At 34.7% G+C, this 18323-nt stretch overlaps 3 protein-coding genes, 1 non-coding gene and 1 pseudogene across 7 annotated transcripts; 2 read left to right on the top strand and 3 right to left on the bottom strand.

Annotated features, from left to right (window-relative positions):
* The first annotated feature begins 99 nt into the window (after positions 1-99).
* On the top strand, positions 100-2725 carry LOC104757629 (TPD1 protein homolog 1-like). Of its 3 annotated transcripts, none has more exons than XM_087496118.1 (4): positions 100-216; positions 365-1855; positions 1949-2071; positions 2263-2725. In XM_087496118.1, exons 2-4 carry the CDS (start codon positions 1783-1785, stop codon positions 2598-2600), a joined length of 534 nt encoding a protein of 177 aa, XP_087352244.1. In that variant the 5' UTR covers positions 100-216; positions 365-1782; the 3' UTR covers positions 2601-2725. The 3 variants fall into 3 exon arrangements, with proteins under 3 accessions (XP_087352244.1, XP_087352243.1, XP_010478686.1); XM_087496117.1 differs by having other exon boundaries at positions 324-1855; XM_010480384.2 differs by having other exon boundaries at positions 100-1855.
* A 639-nt stretch (positions 2726-3364) lies between these two features.
* LOC104757631 (protein HAIKU1-like) lies at positions 3365-6291 on the bottom strand. Its single transcript, XM_087496696.1, has 2 exons — positions 5144-6291; positions 3365-4160 (listed from the first exon to the last, which is right to left on the bottom strand). The coding sequence occupies exons 1-2, from the start codon at positions 5947-5949 to the stop codon at positions 3410-3412; spliced, it is 1557 nt and encodes a 518-aa protein (XP_087352822.1). The 5' UTR covers positions 5950-6291; the 3' UTR covers positions 3365-3409.
* Positions 6292-6352: 61 nt separating this feature from the next.
* Positions 6353-6437, bottom strand: TRNAM-CAU (transfer RNA methionine (anticodon CAU)). The gene is given in 2 exon segments: positions 6353-6388; positions 6400-6437. It is a non-coding gene; the product is annotated as a tRNA-Met (tRNA).
* Positions 6438-7069: 632 nt separating this feature from the next.
* On the top strand, positions 7070-7630 carry LOC104759627 (uncharacterized). The gene is given in 2 exon segments (XM_010482537.2): positions 7070-7094; positions 7097-7630. Coding segments are annotated over 2 exon segments (423 nt in total). The 3' UTR covers positions 7495-7630.
* Positions 7631-8705: 1075 nt separating this feature from the next.
* On the bottom strand, positions 8706-16530 carry LOC104757633 (phytyl ester synthase 2, chloroplastic-like; annotated as a pseudogene). Its single transcript, XR_015586028.1, has 15 exons — positions 16507-16530; positions 15866-16222; positions 15115-15166; positions 14952-15007; positions 14678-14836; positions 14494-14598; positions 14167-14273; positions 12627-12748; positions 12427-12535; positions 10954-11084; positions 10459-10825; positions 10258-10371; positions 10056-10141; positions 9180-9293; positions 8706-9088 (listed from the first exon to the last, which is right to left on the bottom strand). The product of XR_015586028.1 is annotated as a phytyl ester synthase 2, chloroplastic-like (transcript).
* Between the last annotated feature and the right edge of the window lie 1793 nt (positions 16531-18323).

Genomic DNA, 18323 nt, shown 5'->3' with positions numbered 1-18323 from the left:
CAGTTTTATTACTAAACCGGACTGAGAAGTCCAAACCGTCATTTAAACCGGTTTAGCGGTTCTATCCTATAAACTCTCTTCCACTCAACAAACTGTTTTAGGGATGGCCGTACGCCGTTTACAGAGTTACTCACGAAACAGAGAGATACGGATTTCGATTTCATCCATGCCGATGACAAGTTCGTCGACGAAGAAGAGCCTTCTTCATCGGAAAAGGTAAATCCTGTAACTGTTCTTGGTGCCAGCAAATTACCTCCTTAAGAGATTTTGATAATCGTGTTTATTTTAAACTGTATTTGAGTTTTGCGATGCTCTTATTTCAGTTATGGACAAGTTTTGGTGTTTTGATCTATATGGATTTCAGGACATACGAATCAGCAGGATCTGTAAATGATGAGAAACTCAAATATTCTCTTGCGTAATCTTTTAAAATGTCTTGGGTAGATTTGTTTATGAGAGTATTATAAGTCACTGCATTTTGGTAAGCAGCATGGAGTTTGCTTCCTAGACGAAGTGACTTATAATATTCTCATGAATTGATTTTGCTACTCTTTAAAGAGAGAGTAGAGAATGGTGGTCAATGCATAAATAAGAGCAGTGAAGTTGATTCTTGGCTTTTAGTATACAGTTAGTTATTGTGTTACCTTATGGTGGTACACTGTCTTTTCTTGGGTAAGGGATTATAAGAAAGTGAGACCCTTTCCTCAAGTGAAGGGGGTAACAAACTAAATAAATCCCACGCATCTTCCACCTTACCAGCCTTGTAACCTCGCAAGACTAGTAAAATGGAAGATGCTTGGGATTTATTTTGTAGTCACTCCTTTCTACATAGTGTTGTCTAAATGTTACAATATAATATACACCAGGTCTCCGTAGGAAACATATTCTTTAGAACAATGATTCGCTATCGGTTTCTATGTCAACAACTTTATTTTTTTTTCTAAAGAACTTGTAACTGTTTGTCACATGCTATAAGCGAGTCTTCTTTACTCCCACTTCATGTGGAACAACCTTGTTAAAGACTAAAGTCTGGGGGTATCTGACCTTATCTTGAAACTTCTCCAAACATAAAAGTCAAAACATTGTTTGAGACCTTATCTTCTTGTTGTTGAGTTCGAAATTTTATATATTCTCTAATGTATTTGATGATAACTCTTGGAAAACAAGAGAAACTTTATGATAACTCAAACAAACCAAAGCTTGTAATCTCTCTTTAAACCTCTCTTGTTCTAACAAGCTCTGTTCTTACTCTACAGTTATTTCTTTTCTTTGGACTAGGCCTAGGGAAGACCACTTCTCTATAGTCTATACCTGCTATATTTTTCCTGCTTTTGCTCTCTGTAACTATTAAAAGATTTTTGGAAAATGTTGAAACTTGGTTGACTTGTTATAATTCTCTACTTCTTGTAAACAAGGTTGGTTTGGTTTCCAAATTGTGATAACTCTCATTTTCTGATAGGTATTTCATTACGGTTCTGTTTAATTAATGACTTCAACTACTTTTTGTCAGCCCTTTTTTCAAAACTTTTAACATAATTTTGGTAATAGTTATGTTTCTTCTGAATCTCGAGGCAGATAGATTTTGAGATGAAACAGGGTATTGGTCCATACCCTTATGGAAGAAGCAGCAGACATGCATGCAATCACAAATTTCCATTTCTTAAGTTTCTTTCTCTCAACTCTCTCTACCATGCATGTGTATTATACCCTTGTATAAAAAAACGTCTCCATCTAACTAGAACAGAGAAGAAGCCCTTCACATCTTTTGGCCAGTGCTAGAGAATGGAACACATCTACCAATTCCAACACTGGCTCTTCTTCGTAGTTCTTGGAATGTTTCTGTCTCTTGCTCTGTGTAAGTTCTTTCTTATCTATAATATCCATCTTTCTCTCTTTTCTTCTTCTTACCATACACCAATTCTGTTTTCGAGTTTTGTCAATGTTGCAGCTGTGAAGGCCACTGAATTGGAAGGTTCCAGTGATGAAAGAGGCATTGCTCTCAGTACAAAAAGCATCATTTCCATTTCCAGAAACCGCACCGCCCTTTCTAGAAAGCTTTTGCTCTCTCCTGGTAACTTACATAGACACTGTTTGGCTTCACCTATCCATTAAGTTTAGTCTCTGTTTTTATGTTTTAGGAACCAAAAAAAGAGAATATGTTCTCATAGACATCTTGTTGGCTTCACATATGAACTAAAAGATCAATCTTACTGTTTTATGTATAAAGAACCTAAAAAGACACATCTTCGTATACATTTTCAGACATTGGCGACGGGACCAACAGGATCGGACAAGATTGCTCAAAAGATGATATTGTTGTCTTTCAAGGCACAACAAACCCACTTCCAAGTGGAGTTCCTGCATACACAGTTGAGATCTTCAACGCCTGTGTCTCGGATTGCAATATCGCGGAGATCCACGTCAGTTGTGGCTGGTTCAGCTCGGTTAGACTGGTTAACCCTAGAGTTTTCAGGAGACTCTGCTATGATGATTGTCTGGTTAACGACGGTCAACCTCTTGGTCCTGGACAGACACTCTCATTTCAGTATGCTAACAGCTTCTCTTACCCTCTCTCTGTTTCTTCAGTCTCTTGCTTCTGATTCTAGATAAATACCAAGTTTGGTAGTTTCCACTAGTTTGTTTGTATGCAAGCAAGACTCAGCTAATGATATATTTGTTTCGAACTGTGTTTCAATTTCATTAAACCAAGAATCTTGGGATTGAATTTGTGTCTTTATAACTCTTTGTAAGCCAACCTGTGTCCGGTTTTGTTTACAACCAGACAGAGATACATGAAAAGAGAAGGATCCGGTTCTAATTAATACTTAGGGGTTGGTATTGGTTTGAGATTTATGAAGATTTTTGAAGAGTTCAGAGATTTATGAAGATTTTTGAAGAGTTCAACAAAATCATTAAAAATGAATAAGTGAAAGATTGTTAAAGATTGCTAAAGAGTTTTGTTGATTAGTTTTCTAAAATCTTGTAAAGTCCTCCAAACAATCCCTATATTTTTATTATACTTTCCATGACTTTATTTTGTAAAGAAAGTGTCTAAAATCATGAACCAATAACATAATAATTGAACTCATTAACAATTCTAGATTCTTTTGTTTTAATTGAATAACACAAAATTTTTAATGATTTTATAAAAGTCTGAATCCAATAACTCAGATTTGTTAAGATTTTAAATGACTTTTTACAAATCACAAACTAATAACACTAAATTTTAACAGAGTTTAACAAAATCTTGATCTAATAACAACAGATTCTACGTAACATTTAAAGTCTTTAAAACTCTTTTCAAATCTTAAACCAATAACCCCCACTTATTAACATTTCTATGATATTGAAAATAAGGAAAACATTAGAGTAATATTTTAAATTTATTATTCACGATTGGGAAAATAAATTATGAATTTATTTCGTATGGGACATCAAAAATCTCATCAAGACTAATGCAGTCTAGGTCCGGACCAAAGCCTCCAGGTTGAGTCATAGACGAAAATGTGAAGTTTAGTGGTTGTGGATAATCAACTCCTGTTGATTGTAGTAAGGAAGCATCATGCTGCATATGTTGGGGCGAGCCACTGAACCAGGAAGAGGGGAAAGTATTACTACTATTAGGTATGATGACCGGTTCAAAACCATTGCACTGTGGCATTGATTGCGTAGGAGATTGAACCAGCATGTGAGATTCATACTTATCATCATCAAATGGTTGTTGGAATTGGTCTCCAATATTATTAGATCCTGATGATTCTTCGAGTAAGCAGCTTTGAAGATAACGCATATACAATGAGACATCAGGATCCTCTTGAGCCGCCGACATTGCACTTGGAGGAGCCGATGAGGTCCGGTTTATCGGCTCTGGTATAATCTTCTGATGGTGTTGAGGTAAACGCTCACATGATTCTGAACTCGTTAGTTTCTGAACAAGGCTCTTGAAGTCGTTCTTGTCTATGATGTACACTTGTGTCTGAGGTTGTGGTTGCGGTGGCTGATGAACGGCGTTACTCTTCCGCATGATGAACGGTGGCTGATGAACAGCGTGTAGTAGGTCGAAGTTACTCTTCCGCATGTTGTTCACTCTCGAGTAATCATTTCGTGGTCGCTGCTGATACATAACTTTTTCTAGCAAAGAAGAAACTGTCACTAAGAATTTTACACACATTTACATTATATATATACAATATTTCCTTGTCATATACATCATGATTGATTTTAAATTCCTGATTTTTTGCACTTTTAGTTCTTGATTTATTTCAATAATAAAACGCATTCAAATTTAATACATGGATGTTTTCCTTCTTTTTTTTTGTTCTGGACAAAATGTGTGTGTATCTCTCTACCTTTTTTCTATTTTTATTTCAATTTGAGTGAAAGGTATTTATATATTTTTACATGAACTCCTTTTTTAATATATATTTTAATTCTTTTTTTTTGTATGAGTTTGTTTCCATTGATATCATGTAAAATATTTGTAGATTCATTTAACCCCTAAACTCTTATTTTCTAGGATTTTATGCATTTAATACATTTTTTTTTTGCATATGATATCATTTTTAATACAAGAATTTGTTTCCATTTGACACTCAAAATATTAACCATCGAAAATCTTATTTTTTTTTTTTTGAAAATTTATATATAAATGAGTATTAATAATAGTAATAATACTAATATCGGAAGTATCTTAGCTAGGTGATATGAATTATAACGTTTCGACAAAGTAGTTAACGGTGTTAATGAAAAGTGTGGGCATGCTATATTTTTGGTTTAGGTGTTTCTAGGAGAGAACTATGCGTTATCTCTCCAATCACAACCGAAGTCTAGATGACGATTTATGTGTACGTCGCCCGAGAAATTAGAAGAGGCAAGAAGACCATAAGATGAAATAGGGACTCCGTGGATCAATATAGCAAGAAAGGATGAATTATGAATATAACCCGTTGTTGATATTAGGGTCTCGTGCATTTTAATCTACGTAGTGGTACAATGTCGTAGTGAAGCAGAAGATGATAATTTTTTTTTGGTGTACAATAAGGAAGAAAACGAGTTGATTGAAGTTTCATTTTCTAGTCATTTCAACCCCTTTCCTAGTACAAAGACACTACTAACCTAAAGAGTAGAGTGAAAAAAGAGTTACCTATATCTTGGAGTAGAGTTCGGGAAAAGCCCATACGGTGATGATGGGAACACAAGACCAGAAGATGTAGGATGCTGAGAAATACAGCCCGGACCAAGAATTCCAGGTTGAGCCATGGATGAGAATGTTGAGCCTCTAGTAGGAGTGGGTAATATCCCTCGACCGTTGAATCTTGGACTTGGAGTGTGAAGACTATTATTATAAATCTGTTGTGGCGGACTGTTGAACCTAGGAGGAGTAGGCAAAATGGGCTTGTCGCGTGCAGCACCACTGAACCGTGGCCAATGATGATTATGCGTTTGTGGTGGTTCGTGCGGTTGATACTCATTAGATGACTGCAATTGGTTTCCATTAGGTCCTGAATCTGCTAGTGAGCTTTGAAGACAACGCATATACACTGAGACAGAGGACTCAGCTGTATTGGACAACAATTGTTCTCCATGACCCGTCATTGGTTGTGAACCCTGATGCATATAAGGTTGCATTGGTAGTGGTCTCACTGCAACTAACTCATGAGTTGGTTGTGCCACAACACGAGGTGGTGGATCACGGGGCCAATGTGTCTGTGTTAGAGCCGCTGGTCTAATCTTGTGCTGAGGCTTTAGTGGATTCTGAGGAGGCTGAGGTAAACTTGTGAAGTCATTCTCACCTACTATGTTATAAACTTGTGGTTGCGGTTGTTGAGGCCTTGCCGAAGCGATACCAATACCATATGAGAAGTCGGGTTGGTGTAAAGGACTCTTCTTCTTTATGTTCTTCCCAAACTTATTCACACCTAACTGATCACTATACCAAGACCTATCCATCTCACAAAATTCTGATCTAAAACCACAATGTCTGAAAGACTGAAACTTAAGCTGAGGAACAGACTAGGCAACACAAACAGGATCCGAAGATCATCCTAAATCAGCTAAAGACTCACTCTTTCACAGCTTTGAACCTAAATGAGTGAATCTAGCGGTCACCCTTTATCCAAATATGCATCTAAAACCGAATCAGCAAGTGTTCCCAACTCATAAACATCTATAATCGAACGCGCTAACAATAAAAAATTCACGCTATTTTTCACCTGAGGAAAAATCGAATGATAAAGATCTGATTTTAGGTCAAATCGCTCAGTGTAGAGAGAAACGAATTGAAGAAGAAAAAGCTTGTTTTTTTTTTTTTTGATCAAATGGAGTTTGGTTCATTAAAAAAAGGTAAAAGAAATGGGGTGAGAGAGGCTCGAACTCTCGACCTCAGGATCACTCAGTAGCTATGAGACCTACGCGCTAGCCAACTGCGCCACCACCCCATTTTGTTAGTTGAGTTCACACATAATCTATTCTATTCATACAAAAATGATCTTACAAGGTCTTCGTCAAGATGCCTCTTTTTTAGACAGAGAGAACTCTCTCTCTCATAAACAACAATCTCTTTCTCTTTCTCATTTTCTCGTTCATAAGCTTCAAAGCAGAGGAACCGAATCGCTACTTTAGTATCTTTTGTTCACCGAGAGGCACACATAACAGTTGAAAGGTATGGCCTTTATTGATTTTGGTTTTCGTTTTTATGATTCTTCTCTTATTGTAGATCAATCACTGAGATTGGTAATTTATGGGTTTTAGCCCTAATCAATCGATAGGAGTGTCTTTGATTGAGTATCGAACTTCTCTGTTTTCTCAACTTGAAAAGCAAATAAAAGACAAAAAAAAAAAAAAAAACACACAATTTTTCTTTTTCTTTACTGTATAGATTTGCTAATTTTGGTTGATTGCTATTTTAACGAATTTAGTTTACATTTTTGTGTGTGTTTTGTGCCTTTAGCTTCTGGAATTAATATCCTAGGGTTAGTTTTATAGAGTTAAAGATTCTTCCTTTAAATGCATTACCTTTTAAGATTGCTTATAGAAATCAGTTTTTTTTTTGTCAAGGTTTTGAGTAAAAATGGGAATTGTAGGAGAGATGAGTAATTGAGCATTGATGAGAAAGAAGGGTTGATAGACAAAGATGAAGTCATGATTCGTCGGATGAAGAACCGAGAAAGACAACGTAGGTACAGAGCCAGGAAGCGGATGAGGGAAGAAGCGGGTATAGATGGGAGTCTCTCGTTTGAGACCATGGGACAACTGGAAGAAGAAGAAGAAGAAGAAGAAGAAGAAGAAGAGGAGGAAGAGCTAGAGTTTAATGGACTTAGTGGTGGTGGTTATGTTGACAACTTTGTGCGGCGTGTTTACTGCGATAGAGATTGGAAAAAAGAAGCTAGAAGAGCTCATTTGATTGTGAACAAGGCTCAATGTGAGTTGGTTATACGGAAGATAAGGAGGCATCATAGAGATTGGAAAGCTGATGCTAGAAAGAAGAAATCTTGATTTCTTGAGGAATCGTCAGGTTGCTAGAGGGATCTTGCAAGGGTGATTGAGGTTTTAATGTATTTTCGTTTTTTATTAGCACCTACCAATAATTGAACTTAAAAGTTAATTAAAAAGCAAAAGTAATTAAGTAAAATGATGATAACTAAGAATAGTAATGACCAAAAAAATAGAAATGAACATGTATATTTTTTACATCAAATTGTTATTTTTTACTCATACTCTTACGTTTTGCTTAACTTGTAATCGATAGTTAATTTCTAAAAACTTCTAAAACTATAGTACATGTAACATGTTCATGTCTTGTCACCAAGTATTCTTACCACCAGATGTCGTTAGTCAGATCAAGAATAAAAGTTTTAACATTCTGGCGAATACTTGGTGACTGTCTCCACTCTCCACAATATTCACTTACACATGAAAAACATCCGCTTCACACACAAGTTAGAGATTTCTTTAAAGCATCTTTACATCTTTACTAGGCTATTATTATGATTTTTATCAGTTACCGTATTGGGTCTCTGAAGTGGTTTCATTGAAGAGCGTCGTTAACATCACAAACTGTAAAAAGCTCTCTATACCTTAAGAAGCTATAGGTACTTTGAGTAAATTGAAATACCGTTGATGATGGTGAAGATAATGTACATCTAAAAATACCTTTGATAACACTGACACATATTACCTGCTCATGTCATATACACGTTACACATTGAAGATACAACGATAATCATAGCCCTAAAGATAAGAGGAAAGGATTGTAAATAAGGTTATTTTAGATATTTACAACTTTTGAAAGAATAAAACCGATCTAAATGCACCATTTAAACTCACCCATTTTTTTTTTATATTATTATTGTTATAATTAAGATGAGTTTCACAGATACTTCTAGAAATTCATTTGGATGATTTATTTAATTGCACTAAAGCAAACATCTATATGGATGGAGCATTTGGATCAGCTACGAATTTGTTTAAAGAATTTATCTCTATAATTTTTGGTATTAATGTTAAGTATTTTATACAATTTCAAACTTTTAACATAAATTACAAAATTATACTAGTAACACAAAAGACTGGAAATTTATTAAAGGATAACAATCACAACAATAGAGCAAGCACAAATACAACTAGCTAGCCTTGTATTAACAAGCGTCATCAATTTATCTATAACTTGATAACATGTAAATGAAGAACCCACGTTTTAAACAGAGTAGTTAAAACTTGACATCTTACTAAGTAATAGATTCATGTCTTGTACATTCAGTTGATTGTCTTATTTTTCCACTAACCAAATAAAAGATCTTACATCTCTAAAGAAACTTAGAACCTCTAAATATTATATGATTAGATGTGTACAACATATATAGACACAATACAGTATATATATAATTCAAAGAGAGATTTTAGAGATCAAACGTTGGAATTTCAGAAGACCAACCATGTGAAGCTTGATACAACATCCTTGGTAACAAGTATCTGTAAGGATCACTCTCTCTTTTTACTTTTAAATAGGCAAGACATTGTTCAACCTCATACTTTACTTGCAAGTAAAGCTCTTGTGCCTTGTCTTTGTCTTTCAACTCTTTCTCCTTACCTGCCATGAAATAAGAAAACCCGCCATCATTGAGGTCAGTGATTTGTTGTAGAGACTAGAGAGGATACATTTAGATTACATACATATATACCTGCTGTTTCTATTGGTTTGCCAAAGTAATAGTAGAACCTCCCTGGAATCTTAGGTCCGTACCACTCTTGGGATGCAGAGATCTTGGTTTCCCAATTCGCTCTCGTCTCCTTCCCTGACATTCAAAATCAGTGATCATATAACTTGAAAGATTACGAGAACAATCTATATTAAAATAGCGTGTAATATGAAAAACCTTATGTTTTTTTTTTTTTTTTTTTTTTTTTTTTTTTTTTTAAAAAAACTTTTCTATTAATATTAGTAATGATAATGATAATGGGCCTACCACTAATGGGCTCGGCCTTGGAACTAATTACAAAGGTCCAGCAGTTACAAAAAGGAGAAAAACGGCGGTCGATGCCTTCGCCGGAAAAACGATCGGATCCTGCTGAATGACCTGAAACAGAAGCTTGAACAGGAACGCCGGTGGTTGCAGGATCCACGGCTTTGCGGCGGATACACCAAATCGAAACCCTTGACATCCGCAACCAAACTCTGTCTCAGGTTCTTCTCCGGTGTACTGCTTGACCCGCTACAGATCCTCCAACAAGTTCAAACCACCAATGACAGGCTCCGCGAAGACAGGTCCCGTGCCTAGCAACCCGCTCACTCAGATCTAACACGCCTCTTCCAGCTCCGGCAACCACCGCAACCTCCAGGTAGGTTTGCTTCAATCCGATCTGGTGGACACAAAGTCATGGCGATTTACAGAGGATGATGGCTCAATCCATCTTCCATAAACCGGATCCCATGATAGCCCCTAAGGATGTCAAACATCTAGGTTAACCACCGCAACAATGCAACAATACCCTCCTGCCCTCCTCCGACTTCCGCCGCAACCGCAGCTTCTGGCGGATGGGTGAACCAAGGGAAAAACCTTATGTTGCCAGTGTCCTTTGTTGCCTTTTCCACTAAATCCTTCAAGATAGGGATTTTCCTTTGATCATTGGAATCCAGGACAAGCTGAGTGTCATTCAAAGTTATAGAGTTATCGTCATTTTGAATACAGAGACAATTCTTCTGCCTCTTGCTAACGTGTAAACATATAAGAGGCATAATAGAGAGTAGAGAAAGCTTACTTGGCAAATGTCGTCTACTCCAACAACACCAAAAGGAACGATTCTGGCTCCAAATTTAGATGCAACTCTCACAAACTCGGATCGTTCTGGCCAAAATAGCTTGTATTCTTCACCCTGCAAAGTCACTCTATAAATTAAAGCCTCTAAAATAAATCAAACTTTCCAAGAAAGCAGAAACCGTGTGAAAACTATATACATAACCTTTCTATGCAACGCTTCACGGGCACCTCCAGGATACAAAAGCACATGAGCCTTTTCACGCAGTAGTTTGTAGATACTGAAACTAGAGACTGGAACTCCACCCATTATCTTATATTTGTCAAACATCTTCGTGTCGACTAATGAGTCTTGGAGATTCTTGAAAACCATCGGATGTATCAAACACCGCAGGTGAATGTTCCTCTCTTTCATGATTTGAGTTACCATTGGAATCAAGTCAAATCCCATTAGCATGTGATAGCCAACGTACAGAACAGGTCCCTCTAAAGGTAATCCTTCGAGGCTCCTTACAAGTGTTCCGTCTTCTAGAGTTGACAGCATTACAGGGGAAATACCATCCATTATCAATCTGCACTACAGAATTTATCATTCCGTATTCACTTTAAATTTTTTACGTAGTAGTCTGATTTGTTTTGCTAAGCATAGAGAAAAAACTAAAGATATGTCTCTCAGAGCAATTACTGAGACATTTTTTACCGGTCATCGTCTATTTGTTGTTTTAACTCATATGTAGTAGGCATAATGTAATCCGTAATGTGATCATGAGACTTCCCACGGCGATAAAAACAAGTACACTTGATGATTTTAGCCAGATCTACGTTGTCCTCCTAACGTGAGACACGTAAAAGAGATAGTTGAAGTGTAGGTTATAAGGTCCTGTTCGTTTGACCATTAGTGTATTCATTCAAATGATCCATTCAAAAGCTTCATCTAATCTTCATCTAAATGAGTCATTTGAATGTCAAACAAAAATAAAAAATGTTCATTTGAATGATGCATCTTAATGGAGATGTGTTTATTTGCTTTATTTACATTCTCATCTAAATGGATTTGATTAGAATAATGACTAAAATACTCATGTTTTGATCTAACAATTTTTTAATCTTAATTTTAACCATATTAATTTTAAATATTGATCTAAAGTATATATTCATATATTTTTATTCAAAACTAAACAAAAATGTGATTTTACGTTTTTGGCGGGAAAAAGTGATTTTGTGTGTTGTTTTTTTTGCGGAAAAAGTGAATTTACGTTTTTGGCGGAAAAATGTGATTTGTGTTTTTGGCGGGAAATTGTGATTTTACGTTTTTGGCGGGAAAAGTGAATTTACGTTTTTGGCGGGAAAAATATGATTTTGCGTTTTTGGCGAGAAATTGTGAATTTACGTTTTTGGCGGGAAAATATAATTTTGCGTTTCTGGCGGGAAATTGTGAATTTACGTTTTTGGCGGGAAAATGAGATTTTACATTTTTTGGCCGGAAAATGTGATTTTACGTTTTTGGCGGGAAAATGAGATTTTACGTTTTTTGGCCAAAAAATGTGATTTTACGTTTTTGGCGGGAAAATGTGATATTGTAGGTTTAGTGGAAAAATTAGTTTATGCTTTTTTGGCGGGAAAATGTGATTTAAGTTTTTTTGGCGGGAAAATATGATTTTTATGTTTTTGGCGGGAAAATGTGATTTTATGTTTTTGGCGAGAAAATGTGATTTTGTGTTTTTTTTGCGGAAAAAAGAAATTTTTTTTTGTTGTCAATTTTTTTTGATTTTATGATTTTGGTGGAAAAACGTGATTTTAGTTTCGGCGGGAAATTTATCATTTGTTTTTGACATTTTATAAGAATTGTAAAAATATTATTTATAATTTTGTAGGTAAATAGATTTTTTATATAATAAGGATATATTTGTAATTTGTTATTTTTGGATGAAGCATCTCCATCCAAATGGTTCAACTAGAATCATTCAAATGAGTTTTAAATTTTTGCCTAAAATTTTAAAACTCATTCAGATGATCCATGTGAATGATTTTGGATAATGTTATTTTCTTGACAAAAACGAACAACATTTGGATGGACCATTCAGATGGTCCATCTAAGTGAACAAACGAACAGGGCCTAAGTATCCTATTTCTTCTTTATTGGATGATGAAGAGAGAGAGAGAGATCACTAACCAAAAGGGGAAATTGTCCACTGTCATCAAGCTTACGGACGATACATTTTGGCAACGTGCGCGAGTATCTGTCAATGTCTTTCTCATTCAGCAGCCACTGATGGCGTCCACTGCAATAGTCATAACCAAATAACTATAACACGTATGGTTTGAGGTAAAGTACCTCTTTACAAGTAACAGATATTCATTGACTCATCGAACCTCAGAAGTATCAATGTTTCCGCTCTGATTGAATATATATGAGAATTCACAGAAGTAATAACAGACTTAAGCATTTCCAGCTTCCAGAGCAGTGTGTCCTTAGGGAACATTCTACTGAGAGTCTGCAAATATATTTTAGTGAAAATATACCAGTTTGACACAAATTTGGTAATTAATTGGTAGATTAACACTTCATCATATCCAATAACTAGAATGACACAAATTTTAGGTAAAAAGACTAAAAACCCAGAATTTTCTTTTAAATTTTTTTTTTTGGAAAAAACGAAAAATCAAAAAAATAATAGTATTTGATATTTTGATTTAAAAATATGATGTTTATATTTTTAATATAATTTATAAAAATAAAATATGATTTAAAATATAATTTTTAAAACAATATTCAAAATTTTGTTTATAAAAATATTATGTATAACGATATGATTTAAAAATATGAAGTTTAAGATGATATAGTTTAAATAAGTTTTATAAAAAATATTAAAATAATATTATGAAAATATAATACAAAATATATAAAAATAGGATTTTAAAATATGATGTTAATTTTTTAATATGATTTAGGAAAATAAAAAATGTATAAAATATGCTTTAATATATGAGTTTAAAAATATCATTCATAATATGATTTATAAAAATATAATTAATAAAAATATGACTGAAAAAATATAACTTAAAACAAATCTGTTGTCACTATATTTACATTTTACATCTAATAAATATGTTATCAAACACTAGATTTTTGGAAGGAAACAAAAAAACTGTCATAACTTAAACAAATCTGCCATAACATATGGTATTCACATAGGTCATTTTAGCAAATTTTTAAAAATATTATAAATGTGTTATCAAACAACAGATTTTTGTTTAAATTTAAAAATCTGTCATAACTTAAAACAAATCTGTTATCACTAGAGGTCAACCTAGTAATTATTTCTCTATGAAAAAATCTGTCATGTTACGACAGATTTTTAATCAAGAAAATAAATCTGAAATAACTGTGGAAAATAAATCTGCCAGACATTATATCAAATCTATCATATATTGTGAAAGTTTGTGGTGTCTTTATAAATAAGTCTGTCGTAAAAAATAAACCTGTCATCAATTATAAATCTGTCATAACTGTAATTAAAAAATCTGTCGTCCAAAATAAATCTGTCATACAAAAATAAACCGGTTGTGCAAAAACAAATATGTCATACACAAATTAATCTGTCACAACTAGTCCGGCAAACATTTGAAAATATTTTGATTTTTAAAAAAATATTCTGAGATGGTAAATTTGACTTTATTTCTTTCCTAACAAAGTAAAAAAGTGTATTTTAGGCAAAAAAATAACTTATCTAACCCTTACATTTTATGAATTACTTTAGTAATTAACCTTCTAACTTGGGTCAATCTAGTTTTTGTCCCTATATTTTATTCATTTTACTAGATAAACACTAGAACTGAAATTGTAAATGGGTAGTTGATAATGAAAACCCATAGATCATGAGTTTCTAAGAACTTAAGAAGGAATACTTACGGGAAGATTAGTTGTTATAGCAAGGAGGTCTCTTAACATCCCTCCACCCATTCCTTGGAAAGAAAATTCATTTGACATAGCTTGTAACATTCCAGTCAGCGGATTTCCTACCGTGACAAAGAAACACATCTGTGTCATGTTTGAATAAGTTCTTGATCTACAAGGAACTAATGTTGCATAACAACATCGTACCCCTGTCACTGCTTTCTAAGTAGAATCAACAAGATGTTAAAACTGAACATAACGTCTTACAGATCCAACTTGAAACTCAATTAGTTTTGTTAACTTAGTTATATAATATGAGAAGAGAACGTAACGAAAGTGTACCTTGCTTAACACCGAAGATATCTTCCAATACTGTTGGAATACCATATGGTAAAACATTCAGCATTCATGATAGAGGTTGTGAAATGACGTTGTTGATATGTGTGGCTGCAACAAACAATGTCTATGATGCGAAAAGATTTGTAATTTCACCGACTAAGAATCTTACAGGCCAAGAGACTTGTACCTGGATTAACCAAGATCAGAGAAAGATCAATATTGGGATTCCTGGCTGCAACATCTAAAGCAAGACATGCTCCAATAGATTCTCCAACTAGATATATAGGTCTGTTTGGCAACCGATAGTACTCCGCCTTAACATCATTCTCAATAAGCTTCACCAATTCTGAATACAACAGAACACAAACAAATAAAAGGCTTTCATTTGCTGTTACTATATATCTTCTCCGTCAGTTAACCATTTGTGTAGTGATTCGAAGGGGAAACAAAAAGGTACGTACCTTTAGCAGGAGTACGGTCGCTGACTGGTATGTGAAGGCACCATATGTCAAAAACCCTAATCAAAGACAACAACATCAGAAAATGAAACATGTCAATACTTCAAAAAAATCTACGTAAACCAAAGTTCTTGGACAAACAGCTAAATAATTTGAAATTACGCACTCCCCGAGTTTCTTATGATGGCGAATGAGCCCTAGTCCAGTCCCATCGAACCCTGCAAGTTTTTAGTTTCCTCAGTTTTGTTAACTTGAATAAGCTTAACGTTGCTTGACACACACACAAAAACAAAAAAGTGACGTTCAGAGATTCATGAAAATGATATCAAAGTTTTTAACAGAAAAGGAAAAGAAACTGTTTTTTTTAAAAAAAAAATTATTTCTTAATTTAGTTAAATAAATGATATGGAACTCTAAGTCTAAAACTCATACTGTATTTGATTTTATTTCCAATATAATTATTGTCTAATATAAATTTTTACTAAGGTAGGCTCAAGTCTCAATCCTAAAATTAATTCCTAATCCTAAAAAAAACAAAGAAAAAATTAAATCATATCTTATTTCTCTTCCCCTATTTTCATATATTCAAGTATTTCCTAAGGTAATTTCTACAACTATCTCATTTTCACCAATTTTCTATTGCCATCAATATAACGTCTTTAATATAAAAATTAAATAACAAAATTACACTTTCTAGCTCTAGAGAAATTAAATATAACCAATCCAAAGTGAAACCAAACTGAACCAACCCAAACCTAATTAAACCCAAAAACCAATTACACCAAACCGGACCACATTAAATTTGGTTTTAGATTGGCAAAAGTTTTCATAAAACCAGATTAATCGAACTAAACCAAACCCAAAAGTAAACCGAAATGTCCACCTCGATAAATCAGAAGGGGAAAGAGAGGACAAACCAGGTATAAAAAGGAGAAGAGGAGAGCCTGAAGCTTGAGCGCCACACTCCGACGGAGAGAACCAACGAGGTGGACCTCCTCCACCTCCGAATTCTCTCGCTTCCACCAAAAAGTCAGACAAGGTCTTCCTCAGATCAGGACGCGCCGCCTCCAGTTTGGAATACGGATTCTCCTCCACCTTCGCCACCGTGGCTCCGTCTTTATCATTATTCTTCCCTCTCCCTCGAACACCCCTACAAGGAGGAGTCGTGTAGGTTACGGAATTGACCGAACTGAGTCGATGCTTCGCGGTTGAGGTCCGGTGCCGTATGTTTGATGAAGATGAGACGGCACATAGACCGAAGGTTGAGTGAAGCACTGTATAGATCTAAGAACTTTGAATCAAAAATAAGAATAACTCTCTTTTATTACTTTAGGAAAAATAACTCAAAAACCTAAAGCTCTCAAATCTCAAATCTCTCTCACAAGGTTTTACAACTCTCTTGCATCACCTTAAATATAAAAACTCTCAACACCAATTTCCTAATCTAGAATAGGAAAGATAACATATTTAGATTATCCTAGAACAAATATGTATATTTAAATTATCCTCCTAAATATACTTTTCTTGGGCCTTAAGCTTATTTCAAGCTTAATCCAACATAATGTAGTCGCCATTTGTGAGAAGCTCTAAAAGAGAGAGTTTTTGCGGTTTTGTATTTGCTTATAGTCCACTACAACAAATATGTACATTGATAGCAGTAGAGGATAGCACATTTTCATGAACTGCTATAAAAGATGATTATTTTTTTTGGTCACTTTGTAATAGTTCAATATAAACGTTATGATATAAAATTCTTAAGCGGGAATGTTAAAACTCTTAGTCCGCCAACCCTGAGCCCAATTATTTCACTTAACCGCTTAACTCTTAGAAGAAAACTCTCAAGCTAAACCTAACACTCGAACAAAACATCAAAAAAACACACTCTCGAGCTAAACCTAACACTCGAACAAAACATCAAAAACAACACACTCTCGAGCTAAACCTAACACTCGAACAAAACATCAAAAACAACACACTCTCCTCTATTTTCTCTGAAATTCTCAGAGATTCTCTTCTATTTTATCGACGAATCCGCCGCCGACACATTCTCCACCGTCTCTTCTATTCACTCCTCCGCCGACACATTCTCCAGCCGTCCGTGAGCTCGAATCGAAGGCATGTCTTTCTTCTTTACTCTAATTTTCTTCTTTCTTCTTACTCTCAAGGATTGAAATTTTCAAATTAGGGATTACGAGATTTTCAAATTAGGGATTACGAGATAGCAGTAGGGTTTACAAGATTTTCAAATTAGGGATTTATGAAATTTTCAAATTAGGGATTTGTTCAAATTAGGGATTTATAAAATTTTCAAATTAGGGATTTGATTCAAATTTCGGGTTATGAAAATTAGGGGTTTGTTTCAAATTTTGGATTATGAGAATTAGGGATTTGATTCAAATTTCGGATTAAGAAAATTAGGGGTTTGTTTCAAATTTTGGATTATGAGAATTAGGGATTTGATTCAAATTAGTGATTTTAAGTATTTTCAAATTTCTAAAGCTTATCGAAACATGCGTATCTAATTGGATGTTTTGCTATTTGTCAAGTGTTTGTGGTTGCTTATCGAACTGAAGCTCGCTTTTGTTGTACTCAACAGTGCAGGTTAGTCCCTTTCGACCAAATTTTATTTGTTGTTGTTCTGTTTTTTTTTTGTTTTACGACTGTAATTGTTTGTGGTTGTAATAGTTTTGTTGTTCACTAGAGATGATATTAGCGTATGTGATTGACTGTAATTGTTTTGCGATTGAGTGTAATTGTTTTGTGACTGTAATTGTTTTGTTTTTGTGGCTGTATGTGTTTGATTTTTTTAATGTTGCTTTGGTTTGAAATGTTGTGATAAGGTTTTAATTTAGCTTATAACATATAAAATGTTGGACAAGGCATGGGTGCATCTATGCAGGTAAGTAATTAATTTATATGGGTTAGGTTTAAGCTGGGGTTTGGATACTTTCCCTAGTTCTTTATTCTGTCCCATTTCTTATTCATTGAAGAGCCGATCTTGGTTATGAGAGAGGCGCTTGGAAATTTGTACGGGATGTGACTGCGGCGTTAGGGGACATTGATCTGATGATATGTCCCTGCAAAGACTGTCGTAATGTAGAACGCAAATCAGGGAGTGACGTGGTTGATCATCTTGTAACTAGGGGGATGGATGAGGCTTACAAGCTGCAAAACGATTGGTATCATCATCTGCCTCCTCACCTATGTATGAAGAATGAGAACATAATGCTAACCTTGCTGATTCCTGGTCCACAACAACCTGGCAACAGTATTGATGTCTACTTGGAGCCTCTTATTGACGATTTAAACCATCTATGGAAGGAGGGAGAGTTAACATATGACGCCTCCAGTAGAACTACTTTTACTCTAAGGGCA

The sequence above is a fragment of the Camelina sativa genome, chromosome 17 (genome assembly GCF_030686135.1).
Source record: "Camelina sativa cultivar CO46 ecotype springtype chromosome 17, ASM3068613v1".
NCBI classification, from domain to species: domain Eukaryota; kingdom Viridiplantae; phylum Streptophyta; class Magnoliopsida; order Brassicales; family Brassicaceae; genus Camelina; species Camelina sativa.
This window is presented reverse-complemented; position numbering and strand designations above follow the sequence as displayed.